The sequence below is a fragment of the Crassostrea angulata genome, chromosome 7 (genome assembly GCF_025612915.1).
Source record: "Crassostrea angulata isolate pt1a10 chromosome 7, ASM2561291v2, whole genome shotgun sequence".
NCBI classification, from domain to species: Eukaryota; Metazoa; Mollusca; class Bivalvia; order Ostreida; family Ostreidae; genus Magallana; species Magallana angulata.
In genome coordinates, this window is record NC_069117.1 from 12,106,384 (window position 1) to 12,122,330 (window position 15,947).

The 15,947-nt window shown below is 33.6% G+C and overlaps 1 protein-coding gene across 1 annotated transcript in view; it reads left to right on the top strand.

The window, feature by feature from the left end:
- LOC128156939 (eukaryotic translation initiation factor 5B-like) overlaps nt 1-15,947 on the top strand; it is a 50,298-nt gene that overhangs the window by 9,047 nt on the left and 25,304 nt on the right. The window contains exons 13-18 of the mRNA XM_052819280.1: nt 2,872-2,979; nt 3,121-3,231; nt 7,663-7,730; nt 8,345-8,486; nt 8,827-8,958; nt 14,691-14,873. Coding sequence (XP_052675240.1) covers nt 2,872-2,979; nt 3,121-3,231; nt 7,663-7,730; nt 8,345-8,486; nt 8,827-8,958; nt 14,691-14,873 — 744 coding nt within the window. The remainder of the gene's footprint in view (nt 1-2,871; nt 2,980-3,120; nt 3,232-7,662; nt 7,731-8,344; nt 8,487-8,826; nt 8,959-14,690; nt 14,874-15,947) is intronic.

A 15,947-nucleotide genomic window follows, 5' to 3' on the forward strand; every position in this document is an offset into this window, starting at 1 on the left:
TAGTAGTTATGATAAATTATGGGTCACCAAATCTATATGAAAGTGTACAGATCTATGGGTCACCTGGATATATGACAAAAAAGGGACACGAGTATTTATGGGTTAGCCGAAAGTATGGATCTTAAATAATCAGTTAAAACTGGGAATTGTACATTCAATGGCACCAAATCAAGCTAAATGTACAATAATGATATTTGAAACAGCTGTTTTTAAAGGTTTTGGTATCTAGGACCTCTTAACATCAAGCACAAATTGAGCGGTACCGCCCTGATTAGCACCATGTTTTACAAGTATAAAAACGTTATGCTAAGAAACGAAAATAAATGTAAAAGGTAGTACATGTATTATGGATTGACAGAGGCAGAACTTGATAAATGATGCCATAGTAAATAGAGTTAAGGGAAAAGGTTTATAAGCTCAATAACATACTGGTACTCGTGTGGGTGATCTGATTTTCATAATGGAGGAAATTTGCGTTCTCCATTTCTTTACAAACCTAAACATTGATTCATAGTTTAATGGTGATATTCCCAATGAATACATAAGTATTTTTCGGGGCATATGTCGATGTGGGGCATAGGCCGAATTGCTCATTTTTAGACAAAATTCAAGAAAAATCCTTAGACTAGCCGAATTGGGGGATAAGCCGATTTTCAATCGATGATTACTATAGTGAAAGTATGACCGCTGATTAAGGAAGTCATCGTATTAAGTATATACTTTCAGAATATTGATGTAGAAAGTCAAAAGAGTTATTAAAGTTATTAAATTTGCTTAACATATATATTTTAAGCAATTTTTAAAAATACATCTATGTTTTGTGGCTGTTTGGTCTCTTCTGTATTCGTCAGTATATCGTTACATATCATAATTTTACATAGTGTAAATTTAATTGCAACACCTATCTCCATGGTTCTGTCTGGTAGAACTAAGTATAATATTTTACCAAACCTTTAATATTTTATTAATACCTTATTTCTAAATTTCATTTAATTAAGTTATACTTTGAAAGCTACTTGTAAATACGGGGTATGGCGTCCATTAGCTCAACATATGGTTTCATATTCAAATAGAGTTATCCCCCATAATCGCTATGAATGAGAAAACAAAATACCAAACATAAAATATTTAATTTGTGTTCTTTCCATTAAATAATTAAATAGTGACTTGCCGTTATGCAGAGAAGTTGTAATGTTAAAAACACAGTTAATGCAATGAAGTGTAACGGTGTACACTACGTGCCCCCAGGCTGTGTTTTAGTCACGGGTTTCACACCTTGGTATATACACACAACACCGGAATACCGTTATTTCATCCAACAGAAAATTAATTGTAAAAACACAAAGCATTTGATTTATTCTACACCAAAAACCAGTGATTCCCACGAACGCAGACATGAAGAATTCACAAAAATTCAGTCATATTACATTCTACCCGGTTTCGTTTTCTTTTTAACTACGCAATGATAGTTTCCAGGGTTCATACACGAACGTGGGAAAAAAATTCTTTTGATTGGAGTTGTAAAGAAATACCTAGTACAGTACTGTACATTTTTTTACTCACGATGTCATTACAAAAATTATCAAGGGGACAACTATCGAACATTGTTTTCCCTCGGACTGAAATGTCACATTTTCATTGGATTAAACATGGCACGTGATTGCCTCATATATCTCTATGTAGGTTCTGTGAGGATTAATATTAGGCAATATGGCTGTCATTGGCCGCCGCCTCACCTATTCATCTCGATATTTCATATTATTTAACACAAAAATCGTGTTTAGTAAGTCATTAAAATATTTAGAGTAGTGGCCCTTTGGAATTATTTTTTAAATTAGAGTAGTTGCCCTTTGAATATTGACGTCACATTGTTGTGTCTGGAGCAGAACGAAATGGCAGCGTCTAAATTTGCTCAAATCTCTGCAGAAGTTTAAAATTGAATAGCAACAAAACATTGTAAGTAATATGGCTGAAGCAAAGATTTTTTAAGCGTATTTGAAAGGTGGTATTGATAATTTTGAAGAGTTTAAATGAGTTTAATTGGACGAGATGTAAGGCATCTTGTACATGGCTTTGCGCAGATCACCGCTATTTGTGAATGAATATGTCGCTTGATAGTCCTCGGGAAAACAAAACACTTATTAGGTTAGTTACTGACTCACTACGGAAATATATTGGGTTGATCAATCTCATAGACGGCTCCGTAGTGAGTCAGTAACTAACCTAATAAGTAATAATAGTTCAAACGGATAAAAAAAAACAACCCTCATAATAAACTGCTACAACAGTACAATGGATAAAAACAGTGGATTTTATATTTTACTGTTAAATTTTTTCAACTTTGAGTCTACGATTAGCCGATCCCGGGGGATAGGCGGGGCTCGCTCATCGGAGAATATCGCTCATGCCCCGAAAAATACGGTATATGGAATTTATTATAACACAGCAGGGGGTATAATCATAACAGTATTATGAACTTCCAATCCCACGTTCAGTCTTCCAATAGGAGCAAGACTGATGGTGATCTTGGTTTGACCCAAACACTGACCAATTTTATAACTTTACAATACTTGTATGCATCAACTTCTGTAAATTCCTAATTAAACACAAGGAATTAATATTCGCGTAAAATTGCGAGAAGTCCGTCGCATGAATTTTAAAATCTTGCTTTCAATTTTTTTACGTATGTAAACAGCATGAAACTATGATAATATATCTGCATTCGGGATTTTATGTTCTGGCGATTTGATGGAAAACCTTTGAATCGCGGAATGAAGTACTCGCATAAAATAAGGAATCTACAGTATTTGCCATGTGGTATCATGCTTGAACATCAGAATTAATTTTTGGTCACTTTTTTTGTTGTTGTAGAAAAGAAAGGAGGAGGCAGAGAAGAGGCGAACCACAGATGTGCTGAGGGCACCTGTTATCTGTGTGCTGGGTCACGTAGATACAGGCAAAACAAAGATACTGGACAAGGTAAGCAGTGTGCTGTACTAAAATGGTCTAAAATTCTATCTACATATTGGACCCCTAATGATTAGGATTTTCATTGTGTATTTAGTTAAACTATGTGACATATTGATCAGTTGTGTTATTTTATTCTGTTTTGGTTTTAAGCTACGGCGGACTCACGTTCAGGATGGAGAAGCAGGAGGAATTACTCAACAGATTGGTGCTACTAATGTTCCAGAGAGTGCAATCCGTGAACAGACCAAGATGTGTAAAGATGTAAGTACACATATTGGTCAATATCATTATTTTTCAATTTTATTCTGGAGATTCAAGTTTATGGCTGGTTTTCCATCATAGTACATATACTGACAATCTATCATATACTTCACAACTGTGGGTCAATACTTTGCTGACGTTTTATGAATTATTAATGCCATAGTTTGGTTGTCTTCCACAAAATTTTGTGAGGGAAATCACAGATAGTATGATTGCTAACACTCTCAAAAACAGGAGCATGTTTTGATAAAGTGATCTAGATGCTTTGGTGCCTTTTCATTGCATTGATTTATTGTTTTTTTTTTTTTATTAAATTTTGAATTTTTAAAAAGTGTGTTATTTTTTAATAGTTTCTTGAAAGAAGTGGTTCATGCCTTCTTAAGTTGATGTTTCAATCACTTCACTAACAGTAACTGAAGTTGCCTTTCTTTTGTCCTTGCAAGTTTTCTTCTATTTTAAGCTCGCTCAAGTGGGCTTTTCTGATCACATTTTGTTTGTCCTCTGTCTGTCCATCTGTATGTCTGTCTGTAAACTTTTCACATTTTCGACATCTTCTCCAGAACTACTGGGCTAGTTTCAACTAAACTTGGCACAAAGCACCCTTAGGCAAAGGGGATTCAAAGTTGTGAAAATTAAGGATCACACCTTTATTCAAAGGGAGTTAATTGGGAATTATTGAATTTTTGAGAGATTTTCAAAAATCTTCTTTTCAAGAATCATTTGGCCAGGAAAGCTAAAACTTGTGTGGAAGCATCCTCAGGTAGTGTAGATTTAAAGTTGTGAAAATCATGACCCCCCCCCCCCCTTTTTAAAGCCCCAATGGATTCCAAACTTACACCTACTCTGACTGACACTTTATCCTATTTGGGTACTCTGTTAGACATCAGGATTGGCAAAATGTAAAAGATTATAGTTAGTTTTTGTTAATTTCAAAAGAAAGTTAACAAAGATAATGCATCTTCCTTTAAATCTTTGGACCTCTTTGTCAAGGCCACTTAAGGTACACATATTGGTAGTTTTAACATCGATTACAGTCATGGAAAGAGTTCCATTCATAAAAAAAATTCTTTCCAAAAAATCAATTTCCAAGGTACAGTTGATTTTTTGATGGACCCACACTGTGGGTGCCCTATAGTGATTAATCTGTCCATCTGTTGATTGTTCTGTCTATCCAACATTAATAATCCAAAGCATATTTTCTCACAATTTAGCCAAACCTACCTTATTCTTCAAAGAGTGTCTTTTGGTAAGGGGTGTGGAATGACCTTGAACCAAGTTTCTAGGCCAAAGGTCAAATTAACAGCAGATCTCTGAGAAAAATCCATGACTGACAATATTTTCTATCCTTGGACCAGTCTTGCACAAATTTAACCAAAATACTGCCCGTAGGTACGGGGTGTGCAGTGAGTTTGTATGCCAATTGCCAAGGGCATTCATAGCAGACCTCTGTGTAAAATCCTTGTTCAGACCATTTATCCCCCCCTGTACTTTTGGTCCTATCTGCCTTATACTACACCAGTAGAATGATTGCTAGGTAAATGATGTACAACAAGTTGTTGTCCTTTAAAAAAGGACTACAATACGTGGACCATTTGCATGTGTTTCCAACGAAACGTGAAAGCCTTAAGATTATCAGAGATTCCACCGACTCTAGCCCTCTGCTTTTAACCACTAAATTTGTACGTTGGATTACGTATATGTATAGCCCTGACTTTTTATCTCAGAATTTAAAGGGTTCATACTTCTAATATAATTATGATGTATCTATTAATGAAGTCTGCATGTATAGTATCAGGCATTCGGCGAATTCTACTATTTGTGCACACATTACGATTCGCACTACTTTGTTAACTATGCAGTGACAACTTTGTTTAGATTAATTTCATATTTTGATGCATTTTTCTTGAGATTTAAACTTTTATACAGTGACATAATTATTCAATCACACTTAAATGCTTAAAAAATTTTAATCGGGAAGTACTCTAGAATCGCCTACTATAAAAGTAAAGTTAAGTTACATGTGTATACGGAAAACAACAAAGCATTGCATTTTTATGCCATTTGATGCATGTTGTAGTTTCAGCATAACATTAACTTATTTCTTAATACTGACAGTTCATATCACATGCCGGTTATTTCTTTAAAAGGAATACTTTGTTTCTGTACTAACTACTGTTTACCGACAACTTTACAATTACAATTACAGCGCCTTTGAACTTATGTGTGCATATGGTATGGAATCCCGATCCCGATTCAGATAAACTTGTACTAGCCTGGTTCCCTGAGCTACCCAATACGCACAGGAACCAGGCTAGCTCATGCGCAGGCTGAATTTTCCCCATAGCATCCGGTTTAACCTCGCTTGTATATTTTCTGCGTGGACCTCAGGGTCCACGCAATGATCCTGAGCTAAATTTCTAAGACAAAGGTTGAGGTCACAGCATATTAAGTATGCTAAATATGAAATGCTTTTCATCTTAAGGTGCCTCACTACACCTTGAAATAGTTTCTCAAATCAGCAGAAAATTACTTTACTTTGATAGAAAGCATGATGGATAAGAAGTATATATGTCAAATAGGTGAAAAAATGTGCAATTTTAGATAAAAATGATATTTTCGAAATTTCATTCAGTAAACATAAACAAAAGCCCCAGGTGGATTCGAACTCATGACCTGCAGTTCACAAGCCTGATACTTTAACCACTGAGCTATGAAAATATACATCTGAATTTGATTGATTGATACAAACAGTTTAACAAAACATTTAAATCACCATCTTGTGACGTACTTTCTTAAAAAGTATAAGTCTCGGTGTAGTGAAGTACCTTAATATTCTTTGTTAAAGCTGAACTTTTTGAGATGTTCCTCATATCAATGATGTCTTGTTACCTGTAGAGAAATTTTCTTGACATGAGAATAGTCTTCATTATGTGAAGTGGTGAAAAAAATAAAACTGGCAAGTATGAAATACTGATCCTCAACCTTGAGTAAAGATGCAAGGAGCAAATAACGTCGTCAGTTAAATTGAAATGCTCTTCATTATAAATGAGTCATGAGTTATCTTCCTTTTTTCGCTGTGCCATGCTCTCTGCTTGCATTAAAATACTATGTTGTGTTAAAATGTGCTGCACCTGAAAAGGCATCAACATCATTAACAATGTTGGACTGAATTCAATCAAAATAATGTAAAAACATCAAATTATGTTCTGTGAAAACTGAGGATTATGTAACTTATCAATCTGAACGCTTGAGTAATGTGCTATGGCCTTGCATTAGTGCACAAATGTCAGTTAGATTATTGTGGATAACCAAAATAACTACAATGTATTATATAACAGGAATTTCTTTGAATTTTGCTTACTTTAAAACTGTTTTTGATAATATCTTCTAACATGACTATTTGGGAAAAATCATCCTTTTTGATATAATCATTCATGACTTGAATTATAATTATAATTTTTTATTAGTTTTTTTTTCAAATTGTGTTTTGATGAGTATTAAGTTACTAGTTATCTTAAAAAGCTTTTTTGTTTTCATGATTGTTCAAGGTATTCTAATTATATTGAGATTATCCTGCAAGAAAAATCAAAACAAGTGGAAATGCTGGGGCAGTTTGTATGTGTTTTTGAGTGTACCGGTTGATAAATGACAGGATAAACGTGTCAGCAAACTTCACCACAGTCATCAATTGTTTTAATTTATGGTCGTTTCCTCTCGTTCTCGATGCAGTCCACACTATATCTTTTTCACATTTAGTTTTTGGCATAGTTTGCATTTGGAATAATTTTTCATTCTCCTTTTTCTGCACTTGAATAACTCCGTCATAAATATTTTTTCAATCGATGTTGAGTTGCATGTGCAAGACAACCAAGATTGTGTTCAGTGCAGTCTTAATCTGTCTGGAATAGTAAATGCAGAAAAGTGGGGAGGTGGAGAACATATCATTCTTTGTATTCACAGGCACGTAGCATCAGGGGGGGGGGGGGGCCAGGGTGGAATTTCATGATTTGGAGGGGAAAAAATTTTGGTAGGGAAGAATTTTTTTTTGGAAGTATAGTTGAGTCTACCCTAAGAACTTGTAGTGCATTCAATACACTGAAAATGAAATGCTATACATGTAATAGGTCAAGGTTTTAATGGTACATATGAACTGAATGGGGGGGGGGGGGGGTTGAGGATTGGTCAAGAATAGAAAATATAGAGAAAAACCCCCCAAAAATATTGCATATATACCTTCACAAACTGTAAGAGATGCTATGTACATATGTCTTTGGGCATGCTTATTTTTGGAGAACGATCCGTTTCAAACTGTTCAATGTGGGGTCTCTGAGGTTGTGAAAAGATGTCTGAAGTACTTTTGGACAAAGAAAATACTGCATGTTTAGACTTACTTATCATCAATTAAAAGATTTTGTTTATTGTGTTTTGTAGTTCTCTAAAATAGAATTAAAACTACCAGGTCTCCTTATTATTGACACACCTGGACACGAGTCTTTCAGGTAAGTCAGCTGGTAGCTGCAGAAATTATTTGCATCGGTAAACTTTAAGTATTTTATCACCCTAACCAACTTAAAAAAAAAAGAATTTTTTCGAAAAAAAAAAAAGGTAGACTTAACAACAATTATCATTTTCTGATGAAGTTTGGGGCATTTAGATGAATTTCTTTAGCAAGTACAGTGAAATTGTGAGGACATTGGATATTCAGTATTTGAAAAAACATGAAAATTAAAGGAATAAATCTAAAATCCTTAAAAACTAGTTTATGTTTAATGGCACAATAAATTGCAAGATTTTTGCTGGTGCTGAACTGTAGCATACTGGTCTATTAATCTAAAATCATAAAGAGATATACATGTTCTAAGCTAGCTAGTGGACGAAAGCCAGAAAATTCACAATGTTTACGAGATTTGATAATCTGATCATTACAAAAGTATTCTAGAACATTATAGCTATTGTACTTATCATAACCCTTAACTCCATGAATTTGGTTTATATGTATTATTCCATAAATTAAGGTGGATGTGCTACATTTTTTCTATAAGCATTAATTGTACTTTAATTTGTCATGAATGAAAAACTTTATTAAATTGGACTTTTCTGGTGATGTTGACAGTAATCTGCGTTCTCGGGGGTCCTCTCTGTGTGACCTGGCCATTCTGGTGGTGGATATCATGCATGGTCTGGAACCACAAACAATAGAATCCATCAATCTTCTCAAGGAGCGCAAAACACCATTCATCATTGCTCTAAATAAGGTGAGAGAACTGGCAGATACTTCCATTTCTGTGTTAACAACATCCTGTATTTTTTGCGTCTCAGTTGTTTTAAAATTGTGTGAAATGTATAAGAATTAGGTTCGTATTTAATTTTTAACATGCCTTAACTTGAAAATGAATGAGTTGTCTAGATATATGAGAAAGTGACATGATTTATAGAGAATTTGTTAACACATGTACATGTTTAAATGTGTAACCTACTGATCATTATGCTAATGACAAAGCATAAACAAGTACAATATTTCACATAGAAAAATGAAGGGAACATTTTTTATAAGGATGATAATTTTGATGTTTTTGTCTTGACTTGGTTTTGCAGATTGACAGACTTTATCAGTGGAAGCCAATGCCCCACACTGATATTGTGAACACAATAAAGAAACAGAGCCCAAACACCAAGTCTGAGTTTGACACGCGGACCAGTGAGGTCGTTGTACAAATGGCAGAGCAGGTCAGTGTCTAAACACCAGCATACAATGGGGTCGTGTGTTGTGAAGGAATAAAGTATCACAATGCATCATGTTTTTTCAGAAAAATATAAAACAATATCGGTATATATTTATAGTTCATATGAGATGAAAGCTTAACTGAGCTTTTCTGATTACCTTTTGTCTGCATCTGCCTGTCTGTAAGTCTTCCTACTTTTTCCACAGAAAAAAATGGCTGAAACGTGTGTGGAAGCATTCTTTGTTAGTGTAGATTCAAGTTTGTTCAGGTCATGATTTCTTATGGTAGGGTGGAGTAAGAAGGGATGTCACATTTTTACCTAGTTAAAGCTGACATGAATTCATAAAAGCATATATTTGGTCGCCATATTAGTTTCGATCGCTCCTCTACTGTCACTGGGGTATATATACAGGTCGAGAAAGTTACGGTCGGTTGCTTTCTGATCGAGGCATTCAGGTTGCACGGACATCTAAATGCATGATTTACACAATGTAGTAAAATGTTTATAATAAATAATAAAGGAAACAACAATCAATAAAATACAAAATATATTTATTCTTTGAAAGAATTTCCAAGGTATCTGTAATATTTTGCACAGATAGTGCTGCCTTACTTCGCATGCACATCAAACACGTGTGTCGTTCATACAGAATGCATAACGTCTGCATCATTTTTAAAACCCCGGCGGCAGTACATCCAACACAATAGCTAAATGATAGTCAATCCAAGAAAGTAACAACATAACATCGTTTCCATCCGTTCCTACAAAAGCGCTCCGTTTCTAAAATCCTTGCGATCATTGACATTGCTCGATCTGCCACAGTGTGTAATTTGCGCACGTGCGATGTTATATATACACAGGAAAACGGTCTACACTTATCAAGGATTTTTGAAGTATCTGTGGCTGGATTTCAGTCTGTCTTGTTTCGTCATTCATTGGATATGCCTTGCCAGTGAAGTGGTTGTCATATTATTTTTGTTCCCAACGTGTTTCTACACGTCTTTTCGTCCAAGGTAACGTGTTCGGGTGAATGAAATACCTAAATGCGGTGAAGCATGAATAGTGGTCTGGTCCTTATATAGGGGGTGTGTAGCGATGAACAGAACAATAGAAATCGACAACTAATATGGCGGTAGTCGGAGATAAAAGGGAAATAATGCGTATTTATGAATTCATGTCAGCTTTAAAGCTGCAAAGTTAGAAATATTTAAAGTAAATAAAATAATAGCTTTATGGGTATACAAAAAAATAAACCAAACTGCATCATGGGAATGTTTAGAAAACGGGAACCATTTGGTTTCTTTCCTGAATGATTGAGTTTATTCAACCCATATGCTATCATTGTAAACAAAGCAAACTCCGGAAATATTAATGAACAAAATGTACATTGGATTATTTTTGATTTGCCAAAACATTATGACCTTTATTTATAGCAATGTCAAAGTCGTAACACAATCGTAGCCTCCTCCACATTAGTGGCGAATTTTAATATGAGGAAAAATAACGCAGTACCCTTTTGTGTCGTATGTGTTGTAAAAAAAATTTTGTACATCATTTTTTCATTAAAATATGGCTTAATTTAATGGGAAGACTACAGCAATGTCTTTTATTATGCACATACTTAGCATGTTCATGGCTTTCATGAGTTACCCTTGCCCATGAATTTACATCCTCACAATTGTATAAACAGGCATTTGTTTAATATTTATTTTAATGAAAAAATGTCCCAGCAAACCAGGAAAATTTTGGTTACCCTTGCACATTGACCCCATTACGGTAATAAAAATTCAACAGTAATTATGCAATAATCCTGTTTAAGTGGAGATTTTTAACTGTTTAAACTGTTAAACAGTGATGGAGAGGTTAAAAAATTGGTACAGTAAAACTCGGTTATTGCGAAGTCCTGGGACAGCTGTATTAGCTTAGCTATATCCGTAATTCGTTATATACGTTTAACGAAATCGTAATAATAACAATAATGAATTCACTATATACATTTTTTCTTTTACCAGACTATAATTTCTGCTAATTGAGAATATATTCTTTTGATACCTGTAAGGTTGCTCTATACACCCACAGGTTATTCAAATTTTCAATAGAAGACCACAAAACATATACTTATCAAGTATTAAAATGATGATAGGGATACTATATGTATTTTTAAAGAATTTTTAATGTTTTTTCGTGTTTTTGTAAAATATTTTTTAAAAAGACAGCTATTAACAAATTGAGAGAAATTTTTTTGTCATATGATGGATATTTCCTTCAGACACATAAAAAAAAATATAACACTTCTTAACATTCAAAAATGTTATTATTGCAATTTTTTTAGTATTTTCCCAAAACATAATTTTTCATATTTTCTTACTCTGTTGACAAATCATCTGAAAAAGTTGCTTGATGCTATAAGAAAATGTATTATAATAAATATGACATAAAAAATGACTGAAAATCATTGCAAATAAACACAAAATTTTTTTCAAAATTTTATTTGGTATGAAAGTTCCTCAGGTAAGGGTTATCGTTCTTAAGTCCCAAGGCCCAAACACCTTGGGGACTTATCATTTCTGAGTTGAAGAAAATTTCCTAAATGTTGGAATGATAAATACATACATATTTCATTATAGGCCTGTATAAGTGAATATATTCGCTTTAGTGCAAAACTAAGTCAAATAAATAAAGGGGAAAATTGACTTGGCTAATAGGATTTATGTATCTCAACCTGAGAGAAATTCAAAGCAACCCTCCCATACCCTTAAGGTGTCGATATTAATGTGCATTAAAGTATATTATAATTGAAATAGTTTCACCGGTTTAGAATTTTCTTTCACAGTATTCAACCAAAAAATAAGTTTTAGTTAAAAAATTTATTGTTCTCAACGGGAATCGAACTTATGATCTACAGATTTGTACTGAACCCACTAACCCACTGCGCTACAGTGGAACATATCCATGATGGGAAAGAAACTATTATACTTGATTTTATTGTTTATTTTTTATAAATAATACCACACAACGTGAAGGTGTCACATACCACATTACTTGTAAGTAATGAATTTTTGCATTATCAAATGAAATCTACCGGTATTCATTTAACAAATTTTTCAAAAGAGCGGTCCCCATACAATTCGCCTCAGTTTAAATCGGCCAGTACCGGAATTGCATGCTTCCAGATTAACTTTTTTGCGTACTGCGTCATCAACAAGTGGTGTATAGAGCCACCTTAATAATCAGATTGTGACTTGAAACGTTTATATGAAAATAAATTCATTCAAACTATATGTTAAATGGTAGGGGAAACTTTTTAAACTGTAAAAAAATTCATTATAAAAGTGTAGAATTTCGATATTATTCACCTCTACGGGACTCAAAATCAGTTTGCTATATCCATAAATTCGTTATATCCGAATTCATTATAACCATAAAAATTTGCAAAGATTTGTTAAGAATTTTACCGGGGACTCAAAAAAGCTTCGCAATATCTGAGAATTCGCTATATCCGTGTTGGTACCAAACGAGTTTTGCTGTATAGGAATGCATCTTACTCATGGGACTTTTCCAGAAGGGAATAGGGGATGAGAATCTCAAAATTCATCTTGTGTACAGCATCTGTAGGGACTTTTCAACAGAAGTAAAGGAACTCTGGGCCAGTGCATGATATATTCAGTTCTAGATTGAACTATTGACAAGTACTGTCTTGATGTTTTAGGAGGCTAAGGCTAAACAAATTACCCATCAGATCTTCTTTTCACTTTTAGAATAGCCCTAAACATAAAAGATAATTCCAGATATACCAGCAGTAGCCATATCTCTATATAGAGCTCTTCATCATTAGTGTCTAAAAATAGCCACTACATCTTTGCATAATTTGAATTAGCTGGTCTTTAACTTTTTTGCACCAGGAACACCCTTAAGTTCTTGGCCTGTGGGGAGATGACGCCAAGTGAAAGATTTAAAAGCTAATTAAGAAAGTAAAAATATTGTGAATAAATAGATTTAAACAAATGACAGTAAATATTTACTGTAATAATTTATTCATGCCAGCTGGTATTAAAAATCTTATTGGATGCTTCAACATTTTAAGTAAGACTTTTCTAGTGATTGAAGATGAAATTTAATATAATTAGGATTTAGTTTTTCTTAATTGCTTTGCTGTGCCCGATGCAATATATGAGGCATTAACACTTTCTCCAAGTATTATAATGTCAGAATAATTTTGTCAAATATTGACTTTGTAGTTTTACATCAAGAGATTAAAATAAGATAAATTTTGCTTTATAAAGATTGTTTTTTTAAATACATGTATCAGCAAAAAGTTGTCATTATTGATAGCTATACTTTACATTTTAATGCAGGTAACTGAATAATACTTGCTTTATGAAATTAAAGTCATGCTTTCAATCAAAGCACTGATGAAAGCTTAAAAATTAAGTTGTAATTAAGATTGCACAGCACATCATCCATTACCCATAAAAGCAAGTTAGTAACAAAAGCATTGGTTATTTTGTGTATTAAGTACCGTATATACTCGCCTATAAGTCGGATTTTTGGGAGTAGAAAATTGAGTGAAAAGTGGGGGTCCGACTTATAGGTGAGACATAGTAAACAAATTTTTACAAGAGAGAAGTAAGTTATATTTCTTTTTAAATAATAAACAGATAAATGCAGTGAAGTTAAAAAGAAAATTCAAGCAGTCTGTTTTTCACACCTAAGGTGATAATAGATATAAGGGTCATGTCATCTAAAACAACACAAGCCAACACCCCAGTTTAAGGGGCTAATTACCAACCTAATCAGTCAGTAAGGAAATAAATCACTATCATCAAATTTTCAATCTATTTAGATACCTGTTTTGAAGCTATTACCAACTTGTAATTAGTGTTATAAAAAATAATGGCATTTAAATCAAAAGTTATTAACATCATAGACCCACGATAGAAATAGTCAAGAAGCAATTATGGGGTGAAAAAAGGACAATTTTTTATAGAACTCAAAACATGTATGATAAAATGTGGTATTTTATTGAGAGTATTTGTACATCAATTGTCCTGAAAAAGTAACCCGACTTATAAGGGAGTCAACAGCAAAATCTTCAAATTAAAGCTGGAAAAAGGCAACCGACTTATAGGCGAACCATACTTATAGGCGAGTATATACGGTAGAGCTTTTTCAGAACTGACTGCATTTTTGGACTTTTTGGACTTACCGTTATGTTAGATGTGTGTGTTCCCAAATAAAGATATTGAAAAAGAATTATATTTGATGGATGCATCTTTAAAAAATGATTTTGCAATTAAAAGATCAATATTTTCCATTGATTTTATTTTAGGAATGTTTGGTATTTTTCATACTTAAAAAAATTTGTTTGATTTTTAATTGGATGTAAAATTTTTTATATTTTTACTGGCTGTAAGAAATTTAAGCGACTCAAATTTGCTGTTAATTATTGTACAATTAAATTATCTAATGCAAAGTCCAAAAGAGGAAGGTAGACTTGAAAAACCATTGTCACAGTTAAACAGATATAATTCTTGAAATTGTCATATATTTCCATGCTTTATGTTGGCTAAGATCATTTTAATTAGATTTATATTATTTGCATGTTAAATATTAATGTAGTATTTGATTTATATTTGAAATAATTTTTGGACTATCAATCTCTAAATTATTTTTTCTGTGAATTTTTTTGTATACATTTATCTTGTTAGTGTTTAAAAAAATTGTATCTTTTACAGGGCATCAATGCAGCATTATTTTATGAAAATAAAAATGTGAGGGAATATGTCTCTTTGGTGCCCACCTCCGCCCACTCTGGAGATGGAATGGGCAACTTGATTGCCATACTTTGTGAGTTGGCCCAAACCATGATGGCCAAGAGACTGGCATACAGTAATGAACTGCAAGCCACTGTCATGGAGGTACGGAAGAGTTATCTTTCTTTGTATTGCTGAATATCAATTTGACACGTGTGATAACCAATCAAGGGCCCTCTAGGGTCATGTATAAATTGAACAATATATTCATTAGAATTAATTTTCACATTAGTCTTAAATTGTCTTATGGAGTGAAAGTGTATACCGGTAATGCAATATGAGATGCAATATAAATGGCCGGAAGTTAGATTATAGAGATGTTTGATGACAAGTATCAAGGGACAGTGCCTGTGTACAGTCAATCAGACTGGTGGACTAGGCTCAAAGATGTCCGGTCAATCTATTTATACATACATTTTTAGAAAAAATGATATGTATCTTTGAAACCAATATTGATAATTGCGTGCTTCTTGGAAATGAAGACTTCTAAGGATGGACACCATGATGAGTGATGTAAGATAAGAGAATGAGCAGGAAAAAATGAGCGGAAATCGTAAAACAGTAATATAATTGTAAAGGCATGATTAGATGCAGAGAATGTTTATATGGGAATTTGAAGTGGAGTTCTCCAGATGTTACATAGATAATGTTGTGATGGGTGGGGGAGGGGGAGATAATCTTCCTCAGTACACTGAGAGAGACCAGTTTGGAATAATCTGACCTGTGCTGTAGTTTAATTGCTCCATAGTGCCTTATCAATTCATTCTAAACTCAGATAGTGGGCTTACCCAGCCTTAAGATCTCCCTCCTCTGTAATAAGCCTTTTCCTCTTTAACTTTGATGAGCCAAGAAACAGGAAATGAATTGATAAAATGTTACGCAAGCCCCTTCACTCAGGTGTAAGCATTTCATTCATAAATCTCATTATCAGTACTCAAGATTGTGCAAGACCCAGAGCCTCGCTAGATGAATTCCTCCCTTTATTCATGTCCATTGAAGAATTCCGTGTTTATATCTGATTTATTGCATAAGACTTATTGCCCTATTGTTGTGTAGGACAAAGTATTGGTGGGTTTTCACCCAAGACAGTGTAAGCTTTCAATTCTTAGGAACCAGCTATTTAAGGGGAGAATGAACTTCAAACGCTTTACTAGAGTCTTATTTGACGCTAAACATTTG